Here is a 23,625-nt window from a genome sequence, read left to right on the forward strand (position 1 = left end):
GATACCAGGCCAGAGGGGTGCATTTGGTCTGCTCCAGGGTGGGGGGGATACCAGGCCAGAGGGGCCCATTGGTCTGCTCCAGAGTCGGGGGGATACCAGGCCAGAGGGGCCCATTGGTCTGCTCCAGAGTCGGGGGGATACCAGGCCAGAGGGGCCCATTGGTCTGCTCCAGAGTCGGGGGGATACCAGGCCAGAGGGGCCCATTGGTCTGCTCCAGGGTGGGGGGTGGATATCAGACCAGAGAGGCATATTGGTCTGCTTCAGGGTGGGGGGGGATACCAGGCCAGAGGGGCCCATTGGTCTGTTCCAGGGTGAAGGGGATATCAGACCAGAGGGGCGCATTGGTCTGCTCCAGCTTGGGGGGTGGATATCAGCCTAGAGGGGCCCATTGGTCTGCTCCAGGGTGGGGGGGATACCAGGCCAGAGGGGCCCATTGGTCTGCTCCAGGGTGGGGGGGATACCAGGCCAGAGGGGCGCATTGGTCTGCTCCAGCGTGGGGGGTGGATATCAGCCTAGAGGGGCCCATTGGTCTGCTCCAGGGTGGGGGGGATACCAGGCCAGAGGGGTGCATTGGTCTGTTCCGGGGGGGGGGGGGGGACACAGTCAGTCTGGGTGCCCCTGGCCCTGAGTGCCATGTGCCGTCTTTGCCCGGCCCAGGTTTCGCAGGCTCTGCCATTACATCGTGAACCTGCGGTACTTTGAGATGTGCATCCTGATGGTGATCGCCATGAGCAGCATCGCGCTGGCCGCCGAGGACCCCGTGCAGCCCAATGCTACCCGGAACAATGTAAGTCCTGCTGCTGAGCCGAGCCCGCCCTGCCCCGCGGAGGCTGAGGGCTTCTGCCTTTCTAGGTAATGCAGTCAGAACCTCTCTCGGATGTCATGGGATAAAAGGGAAGGTCTTTTCATGGATTGAGAAGTGGTTAAAAGACAGGGAACAAAGGGTAGGAATAAATGGTAAATTCTCAGAATGGAGAGGGGTAACTAGTGGTGTCCGCCAGGGGTCAGTCCTAGGACCAATCCTATTCAACTTGTTCATAAATGATCTGGAGAAAGGGGTAAAAAGTGAGGTGGCAAAGTTTGCAGATGATACTAAACTGCTCAAGATAGTTAAGACCAAAGCAGACTGTGAAGAACTTTAAAAAGATCTCACAAAACTAAGTGATTGGGCAACAAAATGGCAAATTAAATGTAATGTGGATAAATGTAAAGTAACGCACATTGGAAAAAATAACCCCAACTATACGTACAATATGATGGGGGCTAATTTAGCTACAACGAATCAGGAAAAAGATCTTGGCGTCATCGTGGACAGTTCTCTGAAGACGTCCACGCAGTCTGCAGAGGTGGTCAAAAAAGCAAACAGGGTGTTAGGAATCATTAAAAAGGGAATAGAGAATAAGACGGAGAGTATCTTATTGCCCTTATATAAATCGATGGTACGCCCACATCTCGAATACTGTGTACAGATGTGGTCTCCTCATCTCAAAAAAGATACACTGGCACTAGAAAAGGTTCAGAGAAGGGCAACTAAAATGATTAGGGGTTTGGAGAGGGTCCCATATGAAGAGAGATTAAAGAGGCTGGGACTTTTCAGCTTGGAAAAGAGGAGACTGGGGGGGGATATGATAGAGGTCTATAAAATCATGAGTGATGTGGAGAAAGTAAATAAGGAAAAGTTATTTACTTGTTCCCATAATACAAGAACTAGGGGCCACCAAATGAAATTAATGGGCAGCAGGTTTAAAACAAATAAAAGGAAGTTCTCCTTCACGCAGCGCACAGTCAACCTGTGGAACTCCCTGCCTGAGGAGGTTGTGAAGGCTGGGACTAAAAGAGAGTTTAAAAGAGAGTTTAAAAGAGAACTGGATAAATTCATGGAGGTTAAGTCCATAAATGGCTATTAGCCAGGCTGGGTAAGGGATGGTGTCCCTAGCCTCTGTTTGTCAGAGGATGGAGATGGATGGCAGGAGAAAGATCACTCGATCATTGCCTGTTAGGTTCACTCCTTCTGGGGCACCTGGCATTGGCCACTGACGTTAGACAGGATACTGGGGTGGATGGACCTTTGGTCTGACCCAGTCTGGCCGTTCTTATATTAACCCCCCTAACAAGGGATCTTTGCAGCATGGCTGAGGCATATTGGTGGTAGTGACATATAGGGGGAGCTCCTACTGCCCCACAGGCTGTGCCCTCCAATCTCTAGGGATGCCAAACTGGCAACTTTCCGCAGGGCTGAACTGACACTGAAAGCAAGAAAGACAGCACCTGGGGAGTGAACAGGAAGCAGGCCGCCCGGTGCCACCCCCCCGGCATTGGAGCCCAGCACAGAAGGTGCAGCTGTTAGCACCCGCCCCATCCCAAAATAAAGCCAGAGGCCTCGGCCCTTCCTCGAGCTTGTCTGCAGCACTGCAGTTGTACTAAAGTAGGTTAGGAGGGAGGCAGCCGGGAGTGAGAGCTCCATAAATCACCACCCAGCTCTCCCGGCAGCTGACACTGCAGTTTCCTCTCTCAGAGCCCGGCTGGCCCACTCCCGCACGCTCAGGCCTGCTGGGGAGAGCAGAGTGAAAGAATTAGAGCAGCATCCCCAAAGGGGCGGGGGGGCAGGTCTCAGCCAAGGCCCGGGCCTCCTTCGCTTTCCCCTTCCCCGCATGCCGCTTCTGCAGACCCCGATGAGGGTGATAACAAGCAGGTGCATCTCCGAAGGAGGGCTCCCAAAGCCTTGTGTTAACTGAACACAGAGAATGGCTGTGCCTGGCGCTAGTGTGCAGCCACCTCTGGGGTGGGGCACAACAGCTCTTCAGCAGCCACACAGCAGCACCTCACCGGGATCATGCACTCACCGTGGCGGTTCAGCCCTCTCCCAGGTGGGGCACAGCAGCTGTTTAACAGCCGGGCGCCAAGGCAGCACAACATGCTGGGTCAGGAAGTGGAGAAGAATCCTCTGTCTGCCTGTAACTGCTGAGGGGGAGTTTGAGGGAGATGGAACAGAGAGGACCCATGTTGGAGTCTGACGAGGACACCGGGGTTCCCACCTGGGCCCTCGCTGGGAATATCACCCACCCTGAGATTATGAGTGGGGACCCTGATGGCACGGGGGGGGCAGAAAACCCCATCCGAAGGCCATCCCCATGGAAGCACCCACCCGAGACCCGTGGGGAGATGCGACGCCTGCACTCCACAGGCCTTGCGTTGCTCCTGGAGGCCATAGAGGCTGGGGATGGGCTATCGCTGGTCTGAATCTGGGCCGTTCCCCTTGGTGGCTGCTGCGCGCTGTGAGCCTGGTGGGTCTCCGACAGCCTCCCCAGACCACTCCTGGAATAGACACTGCCCGGCCCCCTTGTGCCAGCCTCAGCCGGGGATCCTGGACCGGCTAGGCCCTGGCTGCAGTGGGATTAAGGCAGGGTCTCCTCCTGCCCTGGGGTGCTAGCAAGAGGAGCCAGAGGGGCCTTTGAGATCCTCCCTCTCTTCTCCCCCAAAGGTTCTGCGCTACTTTGACTACGTCTTCACGGGTGTCTTCACCTTTGAGATGGTCATTAAGGTGAGTCCGGCAGGGACCAGGGCTTGGGCCGCAGCGCAGGGAGGGGAGGATTTACCCACTGCAGGAGATCTCTCCAGTGGCTGACCCAGCCGCCAGCCCGGTGGGTTCCCCCCGGTGCTGCTGCAGAGGAAGGACGAGCTCACCCTCCCATGTTACCAACCCAGGTGGGGATCAGGGTAACAGGGCAGACGCTGTGTGTACGGACCACCCGTCAGTTCTTCCTTGGGGGGGCCTCCAGCCTGGGAGGAGGGGATGGAGCCTCATCGTGGAGCCTGTCCATTCCCGGCCAGGACAGGGAAGGGGTGACTTGGAGGGGAGAAGCTGAGAGGAGACTGGTCCCTCCCAGTGGCTCTGCCGGCATTTCCTTCCCGCGCAGCTGAGGGGGGATGAGGCGTGCAGAGCGGGAAGGGCAGAACTTGTGGGGGGAGGGTAGGTGTGGGGCAGACCCATAATGGAGGGCTGGAGGGCTGGAATCCAGCCCAGGGTAGCGGCAGAGGGGTGCCTGTCGCTGTGCAAAGGGGCACGTTGAGCCCTGGAGAACTCGGGGGGGTGGGAAGACGGGACTGTCTGCTGGGGCGGAGGCTGGGCTGGAAGGAGCCAGAGGCAGGCCAACGGGGCCCCGTCTCCTTCATGTGACAGCAGGGCTGGCTTATGAACCGAGGCGCCCCAGGAAGCAGCAGCAAAGAGCCGCAGAGAGAGCTGAGGAGATGGGGGCCCTGGACGAGGAGCAGGGAGCTGGAGACCAAGTCCCCCCTCTCAGTCACTGCGGGGCGCTCAGCAGTGGCAGGGTTGCCTCTGGGTTAGTTTGAATTAAGCTTGGGAAGAAAGAAGTGCCCTTAAAGCCCAGATGTTGCCAGCGGCTGGGTGGCTCTGGTCCCTCCATCTGGCCAGCAGAACAGGCCTGGCTCCTTCTAGGCTCAGGAGACTTGGTCCCAGCCCTCCCCTGAGTAAGTTACGTCCCTGCACCGTGCCTCAGTTTCCCTCTGTGTGAAAGGAAGGTAGTGGGTTGGCCCCTGCTCTGCCGAGCGCGCTGCGACCTGAGGCTGAGCAGAGTGAAATGTGCTTGGAAAGGGGAGCAGCCTTTTCCCCCACAGCAGCAGCCACCACGGAGCGAGCCGCCCCGGCTGACCCTCTGCCTGTGCTCCGCTCCCTGCCACAGATGGTCGACCTGGGGCTGGTTCTTCACCAAGGCGCCTATTTCCGGGACCTGTGGAACATCCTGGATTTCATCGTGGTCAGCGGAGCTCTGGTGGCCTTTGCCTTCACGTGAGTTTCCTGCTGGAGCTCTCGCACTCCTCCCCCAACCCAGCTCCTGGCTGGGCAGATGGGGAAGGCCCCAATTTGCTCGTTGCATGACAGGGCGCCCCCATTCGCTGCCACCCCCCCAGCCAATCACAGAGCATGCATGGAATGGTGGAGCGACCTCCCCGCCAGCTTGGGATGCCCCTAGCATGCGGAGCCGCTCCCAAGGGCCAGGTAATGGCTGTCCATCCTAGCCGTGCAGTCCCCACAGCCAAGGCCTCAGCCGCAGGGCCCAAGGAGCGGGGTCCCGAGCAGGAGCTCCCCGGAAGGGAGCCTGGTGCACGCAGCCCCAGGTCAGGCCCAGCGCCCTTGGCTTCGGGAGCAGGATTCTCAGGGCCTTGCACCATGATGCCGCCCAAGCCGTTAGCACAGTGAGGTTCCGTTGCCACCCGGGGACTGGCCTGGCACATCCCTTGCTGAACAAAATCCCAAGGGCCTGTTTGGAGAAGGGGTTTCGCTGTGCTAGTCGGAGCCCAACTGGGGGAGCCTCAAATGCAGGGCTGGAGTCTAGTAATTAGAGCAGGTGGCTCCTGGCTCTTTCCTCAGCTCCCGGAGGGGAGTGAGGTCCAGGGGTTAGAGCGTGGGGAGGGGGTGTCTGGGAGGTAGGACTCCTGGGTTCTATCCCTAGCTCTGGAAAGGAGTGTGCTGTGGCCATTCGAGCACGTCTGGGTTCTCCTTCCCAGCTCGGCGAGTGGTGCTGGGCCCTGCTGCTTGTCCATCTCTCCCGTGGTGGGAGGGTGCTGGCACCTGGCAGGTTGTGAGACCCGGCCCATCGGGGCCGTACAGCTAGAGAGGACTAGAATTGCACCAGTTCAGTGGATTAGGAACTGACTTTCCAGTGTTGGTTTTCTCAACCCATGAGCAGCTTCTGTGCCCTGATGAAGCAACACACAAGGGTCAGCAAATGGTTGGGGTCACGTGGTCATTATGGGAGGACGTGTGTAAACAGACACATGAGCCAGGAGAGCCCTCGGGGTCCTGGTGGGTCACCGCCAGCCCCCGTGTGGCACCCCCAGTGGCGAGCTCTCCTGCTGCAGGGAAGCAGCATGCTGAGCAGCATCTCTCATGACTGCCTGCTGGGACCTCTGAGCGTCACGGCTGGTAGGCAGGGAGAATGGGCTTTGCCAAAGGGACCAGCTCCCAAAGGGGCTGGATGGTACAGCCGGCTGCACCCCCAGAATGTGCATCTCCCCACTCCCCCCGCATGCCCGGCGCTGTCCCACCAATTGATCCTCCCCCTGCATGGTCTGTGCTGGGAGGCACGGGGGCTTCCCCCGCCGTTCCTGACCCTCTGTGTGGAGCTGGGCAAACTGCGTGGCTGTTGGACGAGCCGTCCCTTTTCGGTGCCTGCTGTGGCCGAGGACTGGCCGCGTCGGGGCATTTGGAGGTCATGAGCGCAGTCGAGGCTGGGTTGGTAATGGCCATCTGATGGCCTGTGTGTGAGAGGAGTCTGAGGGGTCTCAGCCTTTTCCCCAGTGGGACCAGGCACCCACTTCGCATCCACGAAACTCCATTGCCAGCGGCCTTAATTGGACTCCTCATTGGCAGAGGCCAAAATAGGTCCCAGAACCTGAACTCCCTGGAGTGGTTGGTCCTTTGGGTTAGGACAGTGAGAGACACCTTCCCAGCTGGTACCACTGGGCACGGCCGGGGTTTGGACCAGAGCCCAGCGGTCTTGATGCATCCCCCAGGCTTCAGGGTCTGTCTGTTCCCTGGGGAAACCCAGGGTTTGCAGGGTTGCTGTGCCCTGGCCTGTGCAGGAGCAGGGAGGGGAATGGAAAGCTCGGGCTGTGAATGCCGTGTCCCCATCCAGGACTAGCAGCTGAGGCTGGAGGCAGCTGCCGCTGCAGTGAGGTGGGGCGGAGAGGGGAGCCCCCTGCTCGTTAAATATCCTGACCCTCTCGAGAGAGTTCGTTCTGAACTGGGCTGAAGCAGAGCTCTGGCACCTGGTTCCCCTCTCCCCACCCTGGAGTCGTGACACTGGTGTAGACGAGTCAGGGCCGTCCGTAGCCTTGTGTCCTAGTCCCTGGGGGCTAGCTTGGCCTTGGGGCAGCACAGCCATTCCTCTCCTCCCAAAGAGCACCCTCCACTGCAGGGAGCCCCAGACTGGCTCTGCCATCTTCACAGAGCCCATGTGCACGGTTCAGGGAGCTGTAGAGGAGAATGTGTGGCCAGAGCGAACCCGCGCCCCAGTGGTTCTGCACCCCTGCAGTAGCCCACAGTCGTCGTAACGGCAGGGATGCAGGCTGGGCTAACCCTGAGGCCTGCAGTAGTGGCTACTTCAGGGTGACCCTCCAAAGCCGACCAGGGAGATCTCACCAGACCTGCCCTTTTCCCTTTGAACCTGAGGCCGGCTGGTATGACCAGCATGCCTCTAGGAGGGTTTGGTGAAAGCATGGGTGGAATCCATAGTCACAGGGCGGGGGGCGGGGGGAGAGGTGAACTGGGCGGCAGCTGGGCTGTGTAACTTGGGGGAGTGGAGTGTGTTGGCGAAGCCAAGACCCATTTTGTATCCAATCCATCAAGAGGCACTGCAGATATAGGGAAGAATGGGGTTTAAAGGGTTAACCGAACATTTCAGACCCATCCGAAACGGCTATGGGGTGGGGGGCGCATGGGGATCTTTTCCAGTCAGTTTGCTCACCCCTGCCAGAGAGACGTTTTCCCCATTGATTGAATCCACCTGCCTCTCCTGAAAAGAAATCTCAGCTTTCCCACTCCCCACCTCTCTCCCCACCCTTACCCTGGTTTATTTCACCCTGTTTCATGTCAGTTTCATAAGAGTCCAGCACTAGCCTAGAACCAGTTTGAGCCAATGGCGTCCATTTCGGTAACACACGAAAAGTAGCTCTTGATGTTCTGCTGTGCTGCATTACTGTCTCACTGGGCTGTGTACTCTGCTCCACCGTACCATGTTCGATCATGCTGCTGCATCAGCACCCGCCATCCCAGGGTCTCGACAGCTGGATTCTAGCTCCGCCACAAGCTACTCTGACCACAGTTATTCCCAGCTGGGCTGGTGGCAAGAGGCCTGAGGGGCGCTGATTGGGCTTGCCTTCATATGCGATGTGTGGCCTGATTCTCCTTCCACACTGGCGGAAATCCAGGGTACCTTCCCTGAAGCCAGCGGTTACACCAATGTAACTGAGAGCAGAGGCTGTGCCCCCAGGGGGCCAAAAGCTGGTGTCAGTTAACACAGCTGTATTGAAGTCAATGCCGCTCCGCCAATTTACACCACCCTCAATTTATTTGACTTCACTGGGAGTTTTGCCCAAGTAGGGAGTGAGTAAACCTGGAGTAATGAATTCACAATTTGGTCAGTTGTCCTCAATTTATTTGACTTCTCTAGTAGTTTTGTCCGAGTAAGGAAAGGCCAAACCCAGAGTAAGGGAGGAGTGAATGCTGGGTAAGCGAGGAGTAAACCCTGAGGATTTGTCCCTCTGTTCATGATTTAAAAGCTCATCTACATGCAGGGAATCCTCCAGCTGTTGGAAAATGTCCTGTTTGGTACCAGAGCCTGGATCCAGCTGTCAAGCCTTGATGTGGCTTTCAGGACCTCCTGACACCGGCCTCCTGCCTTGCTCAGCCCAGCTCGGTCCATCAGCTCAGTCCATCTCCTGGCCAGGAGGTGAAAGAGGAAGCCCTGAGCAGGGCGCTGGGGGTTGCAAGAGCAGCGCCGGTGTGGGGACAGCCCATTTGGTGGTGGTTGTTGGGGTGCGTCTCGTGTGTTTTCTCTCTGGTTGTCACTCACCTCTCCTTGTCTTTCCCCTTTCACTGCCACCTGACACAGGAGCAGCTCACGGTAAAGTCTCTCTCTCTCTCTCTCTCTCTCCCCCCCCCCTACACATGCTATCTATGTTCTCTTGATTTCCCTGTGCTCATGATCATGCGTTGCTTTGAATGGGAGGATCTGTCCATCACTCGTTCAGGTCGGTCCTTGTCACTGACCCGTCTGCTGGACACCCACCCAGATTTCTCTGTCCCCCATGCGTAAGGCACCCTGTTGCCTCTCTCTCGGTCCTGTGCTGGAACGGGGTCTCCCAAAATGGGACAGTGGGTCCCCTCTAAGGACATGATTCCCTTGTACACAACACTTTGGTGCCTTTCGCACCAAATAAATGTGTTAGTCTCTAAGGTGCCACAAGTCCTCCTGTTCTTTTTGCGGATACAGACTAACACGGCTGCTACTCTGAAACCTTTCGCAACATTGTGCCTTTGAAATCCGCACCTGGTGACCTTCTACTGAGAAGAGGGAGTGGGGTCCATTGCTACGGGCAGGGAACTGGGAGGCAGAATGCCTGTGTTCTGGTCCCAGTTCTGGTAGGGGAGTGGGGTCTAGTGGTTAGAACATGGGGAACTGGGAGCTAAGACTCCTGGGCTCTATCCCCAGCTCTGCCACTGATGCGCTGTGTGACCTAGGTCAGATCAGTTTCTCTCTCTCTGCTTCACTTCTCCCTTCTCTGAAATAGGGATAATACTGATTGACCCTTCCCACCCCACCCCCCACCCCCGGTGGTGTGAGGGTGAATGAATGTTTGCAAAGTCCCTTACAGGGGCTAGTGATGGATGAAGTGTTGTTATGAGCAGCAGGGCAACTCACAGTGAGAAGCCCTGTGGGAACAATCGCCGGTCCCCATCAGCTCGGCATGAAGCAGTTCCACTCCACCCCTCCATGCTGGGGCCGGCTCTGGGTGAGATTGTGCCCCAGCTCTCCGCCGTCCCATATACCGGCGGCACCCATGGGCAGCGCGTAGCCCCTGTCCCAGGCTGGGAACCAGGCCCAGTGTTATTGGATTTTCCTACATCCAGAACCTTCTGGACTGGATCTGCCCGTACGGCCCAATCTGTGCTGGGGAGAAGAGGAACTGAGAGTGCCAGGCAGTCTGCACTGAGATCTGGGGCTGGAACTGAGAGTGCCAGGCAGTCTGCCCTGAGATCTGGGGCTGGAACTGAGAGTGCCAGGCAGTCTGCGCTGAGATCTGGGGCTGGAACTGAGAGTGCCAGGCAGTCTGCGCTGAGATCTGGGGCTGGAAGTGAGAGTGCCAGGCAGTCTGCGCTGAGATCTGGGGCTGGAACTGAGAGTGCCAGGCAGTCTGCGCTGAGATCTGGGGCTGGAACTGAGAGTGCCAGGCAGTCTGCGCTGAGATCTGGGGCTGGAACTGAGAGTGCCAGGCAGTCTGCGCTGAGATCTGGGGCTGGAACTGAGAGTGCCAGGCAGTCTGCGCTGAGATCTGGGGCTGGAACTGAGAGTGCCAGGCAGTCTGCGCTGAGATCTGGGGCTGGAACTGAGAGTGCCAGGCAGTCTGCCCTGAGATCTGGGGCTGGAACTGAGAGTGCCAGGCAGTCTGCCCTGAGATCTGGGGCTGGAAGGAGCTCCCGTCCTGCACCTTCTAGGGACCGAGCCGTTGGAACACAAGGCTTCTTAGTGTGCAGCTAATAATAAATAGGGACTTTTCCTATCACCAAACATCAGTCCCATCTGCCAGCCACAGGACTCCTAGGTTCTGTTTGCACCTGTGCTGGTAACTCCCAAAGTAGCCATGGGTAGGTTGCATAGCCACTCTTGTGTCTCAGTTTTCCTGTCTATAAAATGTGGATAATGAGGCCTCTGTGAGGAATGAATTTGCTGGGTCTCAGCCTTGATCCCCATGGGACAGATGTCTGTGGCCCCAAACCACCACCCTCACAATCAGCGATCCCCGTCCCCGTTCATTGGCAGCCTCGCCAACAAAGCCAGGATTGAATGGGCCATGAAGGCTTCACCCCCTGCTCCCCACAACAGGGATCACACTTGGCAGGGTGTGCATGGAGAAGCTGCCTGGCTTGGATCTGTAGCCAGGACATGTTCAGGCTCCAGGGCCCACACCCCAGCCCCTTTCACTGGTGGTAAAAAAAAATAAAAAATCATGTGTGTGCAGTGACGGGAGATGATCAAAGGAATTTCACAGCGGGGAAAACTACTGAATAGATGAGACTGGATTCCCCATCTCCCTGGATGTGACACGGCGCTTGCCATTTGCCACAGCTATTTGTAACAAGTGGGGACTATGTACTGTAGCGGTTAGTGCTGGGAGCCAGGGCTCCTGGGCTCGGTTTCCACTTCCAAGTGGGCATGTGCTCTGGTGGTTAGAGCAGAGGATCAGCAGCCAGGACTCCTGAGTTCTGTTTGCGCCCGTGCCACTAATTCCTGAAGTTGCCATAGGTAAGTCCTTTCCCCACTCAGTACCTCAGTTTCCCCATGTATTGAATGGGGAGAATGATACCGACCTTGGTAAAGAGCTTTGAGGTCCTTGGATGAAAGATGCTGTAGAAGAGCAAACACCTGGTGCAGGGACCTTCCCCGCTCCCCAGCGGAGGAGTTCCTTCTGCCTTGCCTTTTCTCTTTGTGGAGGTGTCTACAAATCACAGTTTGGTAAGTGCTGCTGGCTCTGTGGAAACTACTTCTAAGACAAAGAACAAGGTGGTTGTTCAGACTGCGGCATTTCAGCATTGAATGACGACGTCCCAGTGAGGATGAACTACATGGGTTTTTCTAGTAGGAGTCAGGATTTTCTTTCTGGTGGGGTGCTGGAGTGGAGGTGTTCCCCAGTCCTGGATGCCACCCATCAGCTGGGCAAACTTAAATCACTCCACACTCCCCGCAGGTGTGGGATCTGTGTGATCAAGGCTGCTCACTGTGGACCAGCACTTAGGGTGACGCCAGCCAGCCCAGACTGGGAGCTAGGCAGCCAGAGAGAACCACGGGGGCTGGCCATGGATGGATGGAAAGACATCATAGGTAGATAGGTAGAATGGATGGATGGACAGATTCATGGATGGATGGATAGATCGGTAGGTAGAGTGGATGAATGGATGCATCCATGGATGGAATGACACCAAAGATAGGTAGAGTGAGTGGATGGATGGAAGGACATCATAGGTAGGTAGACTGGATGGATCCGTGGATGGATGGATGGGAAGACACTATAGATAGGTAAGCAGAGTGGATGGATGGGTCCATGGATGCATGGATAGGTAGAAACTGCAGATACATAGGTGGAGAGACATAAAATATATTAGGTTCTTGAGCGCCACCCTCTCCAGGATAGTGAGAAAAAGGCCGGGTTAGTGGTGTGTGATAACAGCACCTCCTAATGGCTGCTGGTGAGTGCAGGAGGTGAGGAGGAGAGAGAAGGGATGGCCCAGGCTGGTAGATGAGTCACTTGGGAGTGACCCAGTAACCCAGAGTCTCCCACCAACAGGTGGGTGCCCCGCGCCCAAGGGAATGGACCTCAGTGAAGAACCCTGTGTCTAGAATGGCGCAAGGGGCCTGGGCCTCATCGCCTCTCTCTCTCCCCGTTCTCCCACCCCCACCCAACGTGTCTCTACAGAGGCAGCAGCAAAGGGAAGGACATTAACACCATCAAATCATTGCGTGTCCTCCGCGTCCTCAGGCCCCTGAAAACCATCAAGCGATTGCCAAAGCTCAAGGTAGGTGCAGGGGCGGTTGAAGGCACAGAAAGGAGTTGTGGCTGCCTGAGAGGAGTGGCCGGGGTTTGCAGGATCCGGTGGGGGGTCAGAAAAGGGGGCTGGGAGACAGGAGATTGGGGTCTATTCCCAGCTATGGGGAGGAGTGGCCTCTAGTTGTTAGTGCAGAGTCAGAACTCCTGGGTTCTGTTCTTGATTCTGGGGTGTCTCAGGGAGTAGAGCTGTTCTGTCCCCAGCTCTGACATGGCCTTGGTCTGTGACCTCAGTGAGGCTAATCTCTGGGGATTCAACCCCTCAAAAATAGGCAGCCAGTTCCTGAAGGCCCAGGTGGACCTGACTGGACAGCGCCATGCTTGGGAAAGGGGCGTTTTTTTGGCTATGTGGAGATGGGGCCAGGCCGAGTGGCACTCGAGGGCGGAGCATGTTTAGTCCGGACGCTGCAGTCGTGACAGGGCCCCCTGTCCGTTCCAGGCTGTCTTCGACTGCGTGGTGAACTCTCTCAAAAACGTCCTCAACATCCTCATCGTCTACATGCTCTTCATGTTCATCTTCGCCGTGGTGGCCGTCCAGCTCTTCAAGGGCAAGTTCTTCTACTGCACGGATGAGTCCAAGGAGTTTGAGAAGGACTGTAGGTACGGAGCCACCTTCCTCTGTCTCTCAGCACCTGGCCATGGCCCAACCCGTCCCTGGGCTCCTCGTGCTTCCGATTCCCCAGCAACTTCTCAGCAGGCGGCGTCACTTTTCCCATTTGGCCTCCAGGGTGTGGTGCAAAGCTCGTGTGCTCGCTTGGAGGGTAGCCTCGCTACACAAAGGTGGCAGCCAGTGCAAAGGCGGTGCCTGGACCTCACCCTCCGCTCACTTAGCGTTGAGTTTGCACTGGCATAATGGCGTTGATTTCAGTGGAGTCACTCCTGATTTATAGCCCGGCTCGTTCCTACGCCCCCTTAGAGTCGCTGCCACCCACTTCCTGTTATCATGTCCCTCTTGGCAGCTTTCTTTGCCCCGTGGCTCTCGGTAGGTGAAGCCAGGCAGAGATTCACAGCGGGTGTGTAAGGAACAGGGTAGAAATGACAGTGGCCGACTTCTCTCACATACGCCAGTGTGACACCCGGGTAACTCCCCACCTGGTGTAAATCAGCATCGCCCTGCTGGAGTCAATGGGGTCAGATCCCCAGCTGGTGTAAACTGACATTGCTCCATTGGAGTCAGTGGGGTCAGAATCCCAGCTGGTGTAAATTGGCCACAGCTGCAGTGGAGTCAGTGGGGCCAGCTCCTTCGATGGTGTGAATTGGTGTTGCTCCATTGACATCAGTGGAGCTATTTGTGATTTACATCGGGGTGAGAGGCCCCAGATGGGTCAGCAGTTCTGACTCTAGCGGCCTGATTCTCCTCTCGCTCTGGGGTAGCTTCCGGGATTCAGTAAAGTGACGCTTATTGTCACTGGAGAAAATCAGATCAGAATCAGGCCCTAAAGTCAGTGAGGTGGCTTATGAGACGTACAGCGTGATCTGAAAACAGCCGGCGAGGGCCCTTGCAGGGTTCCCTCCGGCCCAGTTGACATAGGGGAGGGGAGGGAAGGGGGCGTGGTGGAGTGAGGGCCCCTGTGCCTTTTAAGACCTGGTACCGTGATCTGAGCTAAAGCTGCCTCCTGCGGGTTCAGTTACTCTGGATCAGGTGGCTGGGGATCAGGCCGCTGTGATCGGTCCCTGTCCGCCCCACTGCCCCCGAGCTCTGCTCAGGCGCGGTGCAGAGCTGAGTCCACGGGACCCTACTCGCTGACGGGGGTGATCAGCAGTGGCGGCGGTGGCATTACACAAACATGCAGCCAGCACCAACAGGAGCAGAATGGAGCCCCCTAGGCAGCGTGAAGCCAGGGTTGCTCGGGATCTGCCCCCAAGCCCGTGCGATCAGGAGCTGGCCTGGGGTGCCCCAGTGCTGCGCCCCAGCCCGCCTGGCTGGCCAGCTGACGGTGTCTGTCCGTCCCCAGGGGCGAGTACCTGGTCTACGAGAAGGACAACGAAGTGAAAGCCCAGAGGCGAGAGTGGAAGAAATACGAGTTCCACTACGACAACGTGCTGTGGGCACTGCTGACGCTCTTCACCGTGTCCACCGGGGAAGGCTGGCCGCAGTAAGGAGCTGCCGCAGGGACAGGACGGGACGGGCCAGCGTCGGCAGGAGAGGGCTCGGGTTAACCCTTTCCTCGCTGAGATCCGGGGCGAAGCCTCGCTTAGATCACAGCTGAACGTAGCTGGTTCAGCCTGGAGCAGTCAGACGCAATGACTAGAGCACCAGAGTGTGACTCAGCCGACCTGGGTTCTACTGGCCTGCTGGGTGACCCTGAGCATGTCACGTCCCCGCGCTGTGCCTCAGTTTCCCCCTCTGTAAAATGGGGAGAATGGTAGCCCCTCATGGGGGTGAAAAGGAAAGAGGGGTGCGTGACTGAGCTTCAGGACTCTTGGGTTCTGTTCGCAGCTCTGCCACTCATGCTGTGTGACCGTAGGGCCAGCTCCGTAGCTGGGGTAGATGCGTAGCTTCATTGAAGCTGTGCTGAGTTACACCCGATGAAGATCTGGCCCTTGCACCCTCTAGGCTGCATGTTCCTCAGCCATATGACCAGGGTATTAGCACAGCATGAGCCTAGCTGGGGACGGGAATGGCTATTGGGCCTGAACTGACGACTCCTTGCAGCTGTTTTTCTCTCTCTTTCTTCCCTCCCCTTCCACCTTCCTTCCTTCCCCACTGCAGAGTCCTCAAGCACTCGGTGGACGCCACGTATGAGAACCAGGGCCCCAGCCCCGGCTATCGTATGGAGATGTCCATCTTCTATGTCGTCTACTTCGTGGTCTTCCCGTTTTTCTTTGTGAACATTTTCGTGGCCTTGATCATCATCACGTTCCAGGAGCAGGGGGATAAGATGATGGAGGAATACAGCCTGGAGAAGAACGAGGTGCAGCCCGAGTCGGGGGGTCCGCGCCGCTCTGTCCCTGCCCCCCCCAGCGCAGCGCCCAGCGGCCACGCCCCGGCTGCCATGTGTTTCGCCGTTAGCACCGTGGCACGGCCTGGAGCAGCCGCTGCAGGGCCTGGGACTGTCATGCAGGAAGGAATTCAGGCTGTTCCCCCGGTGCTGATGTGCTCCCTGGAAGAGCTCAAGGCCGGACGACACCCCTGAGCCGCTCGGGAGAGCTCCCCATTGACCCCTGCAAGCTCATTAGTGAGCAGGCTCTGTTCCCAGTTCTCTGGGTGACCCGGGGCAAGTCTCTTCCCCTCTCCGTGCCTCAGTTTCCCAGTTCAGTTGGCCTGGTGGGACGGGTCTGGCTCCTGCTTCTGGTGCTAGAGATTGTCGGTTCAAATCCCCAGTGAGCGGAGGGGAGAGAGAACAGCAGCAGCTGCACAGGGGTAGCCCGTGTTAGATAGGAAGGTCACAGCAGGGTCCCTTTTGGCCGTAGCATCTGTGAATCAGGGCATGGGGGCATCGGAGAAAGGCCAGTGGTTTGCCAGGAGCTTCCCTACGGCCACAGGAAACCAGGGGCTGCTGAGCTTTCAGGTGGCCTGAAGAACCGGGGGGGCTTGAGTTGAGAGAGCTGGGATGGCCCCCACGATGACCAGTGCATAGGGTCATGTCGCCAGCTGGTGAAAATCTCCATTCACTTAGTGGGAGAAATGATGATTTACGCCAGCCCCGTTACGATGATCTACACTGATCTCCCCCTTCACCCAGGCCAGAGAGCGTCCTCTGACCCGCCACGACGGGGTCGGAGACGCATTCGAGCAGGGCAGCTGGTCGAGCCGTCCTTCGCGCGTGGGGGTCGGCCGGTTCAGAGTCTCTTGGCCTGGGCTGCCCCTGTATCCCCCGCCCCGACGCTGGTGGCCATGAGCCCCTCCCTCGCCTCCCGCTCCAGCGGCTGTGTCTGTCCTCTCCGCAGAGAGCCTGCATCGACTTCGCCATCAGTGCCAAGCCCCTGACCCGGCACATGCCTCAGAACAAGCAGAGCTTTCAGTACCGCATGTGGCAGTTCGTGGTGTCGCCGCCCTTCGAGTACACCATCATGGCCATGATCGCCCTCAACACCATTGTCTTAATGATGAAGGTGAGCGACCCCCTTGCGGGACTGGGGCAGTATTGACCAGGGGATGAGATGCCGGCTGTACCATGCCTGGCAGAGCAGTCATGGGCCCCTCCTGCGTAGCTGGCATGTCCCCCATCCCCCCGATCCCGTGGGGCCGATCTGTGGCCTGGGGTCCTGGCCCCTCCCATGGGGCTGATCTGTGGCCTGGGGTCCTGGTCCCTCCCGTGGGGCTGATTTTTTGCTGTCTTCTCTTGCCTTTAGTTCGACAAGGCCTCCACTGCTTATGAGGACGTGCTAAAGATGTTCAACCACGTCTTCACTTCATTATTTTCCCTGGAGTGTCTGCTGAAGATCATGGCCTTTGGAGTGCTGGTAAGTGTCTCCGCAGCCAATTCCACTAGGGAGCACGGGGGGGTTACCATGGAAATAAAAGACAGAACCCGGCTCCTCCAGCAGGAGCGGGTTCCCCACCTGTTCTTCCAACCCAGTGCCTCGCCCTCCCCCCTCTGCCAGATGGGGATTTGGGTCTCCTCCCCCACACGTCCTGTGGGTGAGCGTCAGAACACCTTACCAACTGGCCACTAAGAAGGGATTGTTGAAGGCATCTCCAAGCACTTCGTAAGGTGACCCCAGCTCGGGGGAGCGGGGAGGTTGTTCTGCGTGGTTCAGGGAACTATAATGAGGATTACGGGGAGCAAAATAAAGAGGGGCTGCAGGAGAAATGTCCCACTAGTAAGGTCCATTAGCCTCGTCTCCGCAGGGGACATGAAGGAGTCCAATCTCCATCCATGGCTCACTGAAGATCCCTGGGGGTTTGAGGCTCCCACCACTGGTGCAGGTGCTCGGGGCAAGGAACTGACTCCATCCCGCACAGAGGGATCTGGGCTTCCGTTCAGGCAGGAGCCAGGAGTGAGGGGCGCTCAGGGAGGCTAAGAGGCTGGATTGGAGGAGCAGCACAGGCTGGTCTGGCAGGGAGAGCAGATGCTGATAGATGGAGAAAGGAAAAAAGAGAGAATGAATCTCCCCCAGACAATGTGGCTGATTTTTGACCCTGCCCCATTCCCTTATTTTAACTGGGCTGTTTTCTCATAATTCCTTGTGTTTGCTGTGCTGGGTTCATTTCTCCATTGGGGGCTTGCTCCACAGAGCTGTGGACAGCTCGGGAACTGGTGGCTCTGGCGGGGTGGGAGAGGGCTGCGATTTCTTCTCCGGCTCGGGGAATCCAGCCAAGGACGTGTTTCTGTCCCTTGGCCGGGAAGATCCCAGCAACAGTAACATATTCTGCTCCTGTGTGTTTTATTCTTTCATTTTAAGTGTCCATCTAACTGTCCATTCTGATTGGGCCTAGGGTGGGGGCACTTTTCCAAAGTTTTGGAGGGGGAGGGGGCGTCCCCATGGGTTTAGCTGATTGATACCGGGGGCCAGAGAACCTGGGCTTGATTCTGCTCATAGGTGGGTCCTGATCCAGAGCCCCTTGAAATCAGTGGAGAGGTTCCCACTGATCTCAGTGGAGTTTTGGTCTGGCCCTTACACCAATGACACAGCAGTGTAACACCACAGTCTTTGCACCATCGTCATTCCCACGGGTAACTGAGATCAGCATCAGGCCCCGGTCACACCAGCCACCCCAGGATCATTTCAAGGTGCCAAGAAATACCCCCACCGCTCCTTTAAATTAACCCTTTCGACCCCCTCCCCTCTTGCCTGCCAGATCCATTGGAGCTCACCGAAAAGGTAACCTGGGCCTCGCTCTCCCGGGGTCAGGGCACTGGGGGCAGGGAGGAGATGGGGCTGGGGTCGGGGGGGTGACTCTCTGTTCTCGTTGCTGTTGCTTCCGTCGTGAATGTCGTTGAATGTTTGCTGCTGTGTTGCTGTTCCTTTTCGTCCTTTGTTTTTGTTTTTCTTTATAGAATTATTTCCGTGATGCCTGGAATATCTTTGATTTTGTCACAGTTCTGGGTAGCATCACAGACATCTTAGTGACAGAGTTTGGGGTAAGTTCGAAACACCGCCTCCTCTCTTATGGCCTTAGCTTAAGCAGAGGGGGACGTTCGCCAGAGGGGGACGCTGCAGGGAGCGGGACAGAACTGCAGGATGGGCTTTCACCCCATTGTGCCTGGCCCCAAGGAAGGACAGATGCCGGGCGAGGGAGACAGCTGGGTTGGAGCCATATTCGGTGTCATCCCAGATAGCCGCCATGGGGAGCAGAGAGCCATGCAGTTTCTATATGAGGAGGCCCAAGAATTCTTGTTCTGGGGACAACCCCAAGTGCTGAGGGACCAAGCCAAGGCAGATGGAGTCAAAACCAAACCCAGCTGGGCGTTCCTGCCCACCTAAAATGGATTCATTGAGGGCCAGGTTCTGATCTCACATGCCATATCTCAAGTCACTCCACTGGGGGTGGGCATGCTGGCGTAAATCCAGAGTCACTCCACTGGGGGTAGGTATGTCAGTGTAAATCCGGAGTCACTCCACTGGGGGTGAGCATGCCGGCGTAAATCCGGAGTCACTCCACTGGGGGTGAGCATGCCGGCGTAAATCCAGAGTCACTCCACTGGGGGTCAGCATGCCGGTGTAAATCCGGAGTCACTCCACTGGGGGTAGGTATGCCAGTGTAAATCCGGAGTCACCCCACTGGGGGTGAGCATGCCAGCATAAATCCAGAGTCACTCCACTGGGGGTAGGTATGCCGGTGTAAATCCGGAGTCACTCCACTGGGGGTAGGTATGCCAGTGTAAATCCGGAGTCACCCCACTGGGGGTGAGCATGCCAGCATAAATCCAGAGTCACTCCACCGGGGGTAGGTATGCCGGTGTAAATCCGGAGTCACTCCACTGGGGGTTAGTATGCTGGTGTAAATCCAGAGTCACTTTTCAGTGTTCATTGGAGTGATGCTGAATTTACACAGGTGAAACTGAGAGCAGAGCCTGGCCCCTGGAAACTAGGGACAGAGAAAACCGAAAGCAGCCCTGGGACATTCCCTAGGAAGCAGGGGAACAGCCCCAGATACACACATACAGGGGCGCGCACACAGCGCTAGGCATGTTACTGACAGTTGGATTTGAACTGGGCCATCGCCCTCTGCAGAAAGCCTCCTGCTCAGGCCCTCGCACCTTGGTAGCCACCAAGGCAGAGTTCACATCCCACCTGGAGAGAACTCAGCCAGCCCAAACTCAGGGCAAGGGACCTCTCCCGGGGTGACTGGGGATCATCCTGTTCGTGGAGTGAACGTAGTGGAGAAAATACCTTAGGCAAACTTGAGAGGAGTCTGCACTTCAGTGTGGTGTAGGGGGCGGGTGGCAGCCGGGTACAGGAGATGGGCAGGGCAATGCCTCTGATCCAACTGGCACTAGCCCGGGTATAGAACTGCAGGAAGCAGCCCTGAGTGGGTTGAGGAGACAAACTGAATGATCTAGCAGGTCTCCTGCCACCAACTAGCGCCTGGAGAGCCATTCCCCCAGTGTTAATTAATCCTCCAGGATGGGGTCAGTATTATTATCCCTCATTTTACAGATGGGGAAACTGAGGCACGGCGCAGGGCAGTGAGTCACCCACGGTCACAGAGGGAGCCAGTGGCAGAGCTGGGAATAGTACCCAGAAGACCTCCCTCCCAGTCTCCTTCTGTAATCACTAGGACACGCTCCCTCCCACCCAGAGGCTGGGAACCCAGGTGTCCTAAACCTCTCTTCCTTCCTGCTGTAAGCACTAGGCCACACCCCCAGCGCTGGGGATAGAACTCGGGTGTCCCAACTCTGCTCCCAGGCAAGGCCTATCCCTCCCGGGATCCCCTGGTGACAGAGACCCAGATCCTGATCTCAGTGAAACTGCTTCAAATGGTCTTACTACCTTCTGAGAGCTGCCTTCCAACCCCCTGAGTATGCAAGACACACTAGTCAGTGGGTGTGCAAAAGGAGTGTAAGTCACACCCCTTGGCGTCTCACACACCTGTCTGCCCACCCACATTCAGACGCCACCTAGCCTGCCCTAGCGCGCGTCTCTGCCAAAATGGGGTCTTTGCTTCCTGGCACTTGTGAGGTTTGGGTTCTCCTGGTCTGTGGGTCTGGGGATAGGAGGGGGCTGGCAGATCCAGTGGGATCCCAATGGGATCCCAGAGGCAGGCAGAACGAGGGGCCAGGCCCTGGCAGCAAGGAGTGGGGTTTGCTGGTGGGTGGACCTTTGCCAATCCAGCCTAGCACACAAATCCCTTTCGAAGGCCCCTCCTCGCCCTGCCAAGCCATTGCGTGCCACTGGTGATGCCTATGTCAGGGGCGGGCCCCTTGCACGACCGTCTCAACCTGCTCTTGCCCTCGATGGCCTGTACCATGTAAACGCAATGGACCCGAGCTGGCAGGAGAGCTCTGCGGCAGTGCAAACTCTGGAGGGCTGGGGGGGACGGGAACACGGCATGCGGGCCCTTCCTTCAGAAATAACCAAGAACCTGCAGGCCTCTGGAGACCCTCTGGCCCAGTGCAACTGTGTGGATAGGGCTGCTAGCCCCAGAAAAGAGGACAGGGCTGGAAACTAGGACTCCTGGGTTCTCATCCAGCTTTGCCACTGACTTGCTGTCTGATCTTGGGGGCGTCTCTTCCCCTCTCTGTGCCTCAGTTTCCTGACCCATCTCCCAGGGTCGGGGGAGGGAGGAGCCGCGAGGATGAAGACCTCAGCCTGAGGTGGCAAAGCCATGGAGGCTGGATGCTTGGGTCTGCGCCGGAGGGCACGGTCCCGAGCGCCGGGGAGACCCCAGGCCCTTCGCTCCCTCGGCAGGCAGGGGAGTGGGGTTGGGTGCTGGCGCTGCCCTGTGCGGGTGGGTCGGGAGTCTCCTGCCTCGTGCTGTGTGCTCTCTACAATGACTGTCTCTCTTGTCTTATCTTCTTTCCATGCTGTCTCTTTATACTGTGCTATTTTGGGGCGACGCCCTCTGAAAATGTCATCCAATCAAAATGCACTATGAAAAATCCATGTGTCCATCTCTGAATCGGTCTGTGTATCCATGCCAACTAATATTTCTGAACGTCCCCCGCCTCCCACCCCCACCCCCACGACAAAACACCCCGTCCTCAATCTGTCGCTCCATCTCCGTGTGTTACGCTGGTTGCCAATCAACCTGTGACACTAAACAACCCCCTCTGCCCCCAACTCCTCTCCTCCTATTCATCTCAACATCTACATCTAGAATCTGGTTGGTTGAATATCTTTCTGAAGCCTAAATGCATTATCGAAGAGCACTCTCTCATCTCTGCATTGCATGAGTTACTGCGCTGGGAACTGCCTGCAGCTAGCTGGCGAGCCTGCTGTCTTTTCTCTCTTCCTTCCTTCCTTCCTTCCTTCTTTCCTCCAGATAGACGGATCTTTGAAACAAAGTAGCGAAAAAGAAAAAGCCTCTGTACTTGCCTTTCTGTTCAAAGGGCCTAGTGGAGGCTGAGCGATACGGTGTGTCACAAACTGGGGGATGGCGCTGAGTCGGAGGGCGAGAGATCCCCCAGACCCAGGGGTTGATCTCCTGAGAAAGGGTTGGCCGGACTCTCAGGTAGACGGCGAGATCCTTAGGTAGAGATGTGGGTGGACCAAGGGATAGGCCCCAGGTGGACGGGTGGATCTCCACATAGAGGGATCCTGGGGAGATCCCAGTGGCTGCTCAGAAAGAGGAGAGCAGGTCCCCAGGTTATGTAGCAGGCGGCTCACCTCTCCCTCTGTCTGCACACGGTATCGGCTCAGATCTACAGCTAGCTGAGGACTCTCAGGGACGCGGCTCTGACCCTCTGAGGGTTGGGGGCTGGGGTCACGAGCGCACCGGAGGGAAGAAGGAACCAAGAGGCAAGTCAGCTGACAGCGGCAGGGACTGCTCCCCCCATCGCTGTTGGTTGAGAGGCAGTGCAGGATGGGCAGGGGGGATGGAAACCAGGAAGGAGCAAAGAAGGGCCTATGCCTGTCTGGGCCCCACATGTGCACATGGAAATGGCCTCCTATCCACACACGTGTCACACGTGGACACTTCCCCCAGGTGTGCACCCCCCCACACACACACTCATTCCCCCCATCCCCGCTGCCTGCACACGCACCTCACACACATTCACACGCAGATCCATGCGCGCACTCCCCCGCCTCCACACCCCACCCTAACACTGGCACATGCTCTCCCTCCCCCTGCGCCCTGCTGCTGTTCCTCCCCACCACTCTCCCCTCCCCAGGGCCCTAGAGGGCTGAGTTTGCCTCAGAGTGTAACGTACCCTTGGCGGGTTCCCTGCCAACAGCCGGGCGAGCCTCACACTCCTCCAACCGCCCCCTGCCCCCTTGGCAGTGCCCTCTAGCGGCAAGAGGGGAGTGCTGTCTCCACGGCGAGGCTGCCCCCTTTGCCATGCATGACACTGACCCCACCCCTCATCCCAGCAGGAGCTGGACTGAGCCCTACCAGTGGGGAGCGTCTGGGGCAAGCTGGAAACCAGGTCACCAGCTCTGCGTCCCCTGGGATTACCCAGGCGGCGTAGGGGGCCAGGGCTGAGGGGATGGACCCTGTCGTTTCACTCAGACATAAGATCCAAGAGAGGGGAGAAGGGGGCAGAGAGGAGGGTGGAAAGGATCTGAGACTATTGGAAGAGCTTCCTGGGTGGGACGACGGAAGATCCCCTCCCTTCTCCATCCCCCCCCCCCGTTTCTCTCTCTCTCTCTCTCTGCAGAGGTGGGGGCCTTTTTGTGCCGTGCTCCCGCATGAGCCGCGCTTTCGATTTCTCAGTCGGTTTGGGAGGCTGATAAATCGGTGCTGCTGCCATTGCCCCCCGAGGGTGCTGCCGCATGCTCCCCCCTGGAGTCCGTAGGTTACACTCACTCCTTGGAGGGGTGGCTCACCGCTTCTGGGAACACGCCAGGGCAGCTTCTGCGGGGCAGGGAGCAGCCAGACCTCCCCATGTCCGTGCAGGGCGGGACTGGAGAGAAGTGCCCACACACTGGGAACCATGGGTTGGTGCATTGGCCTGTAGTGTATATTGTGTAGTTACACAGCAGCTCCAATCTGTTGTGTAATTGTACAGCCAGGTCCTTGGACCTGTGTTAACTACACAGGAGTTCCCTGCTGTGCATTGTGTAACTACACAAGGGGCTCTGGGCTATGTTGTGTGTGAGTCACGTGGCCTGTTCTGTGCAATTGTAAGAGTCACATGGTATGTGTTGGATACAGAGCCCTGGTGGTGCATGTTGTGTGGCAGCACAAGTCTTGTGGCTCGCATTGTGCGACTGCACAAGCTTTTTCGGGCA

The 23,625-nt window shown here is 57.5% G+C and overlaps 1 protein-coding gene across 2 annotated transcripts in view; it reads left to right on the forward strand.

The window, feature by feature from the left end:
- Positions 1-23,625, forward strand: part of LOC123353494 (voltage-dependent P/Q-type calcium channel subunit alpha-1A-like) — an 81,231-nt gene that overhangs the window by 9,720 nt on the left and 47,886 nt on the right. For both annotated transcript variants that reach the window (XM_044994597.1, XM_044994598.1), the window contains exons 7-16: positions 658-787; positions 3,482-3,541; positions 4,701-4,807; positions 12,214-12,313; positions 12,782-12,942; positions 14,298-14,438; positions 15,056-15,257; positions 16,234-16,398; positions 16,639-16,749; positions 18,288-18,371. In XM_044994597.1, coding sequence (XP_044850532.1) covers positions 658-787; positions 3,482-3,541; positions 4,701-4,807; positions 12,214-12,313; positions 12,782-12,942; positions 14,298-14,438; positions 15,056-15,257; positions 16,234-16,398; positions 16,639-16,749; positions 18,288-18,371 — 1,261 coding nt within the window. The remainder of the gene's footprint in view (positions 1-657; positions 788-3,481; positions 3,542-4,700; positions 4,808-12,213; positions 12,314-12,781; positions 12,943-14,297; positions 14,439-15,055; positions 15,258-16,233; positions 16,399-16,638; positions 16,750-18,287; positions 18,372-23,625) is intronic.

This window comes from Mauremys mutica, chromosome 20 (assembly GCF_020497125.1).
Source record: "Mauremys mutica isolate MM-2020 ecotype Southern chromosome 20, ASM2049712v1, whole genome shotgun sequence".
Classification (NCBI taxonomy): domain Eukaryota; kingdom Metazoa; phylum Chordata; order Testudines; family Geoemydidae; genus Mauremys; species Mauremys mutica.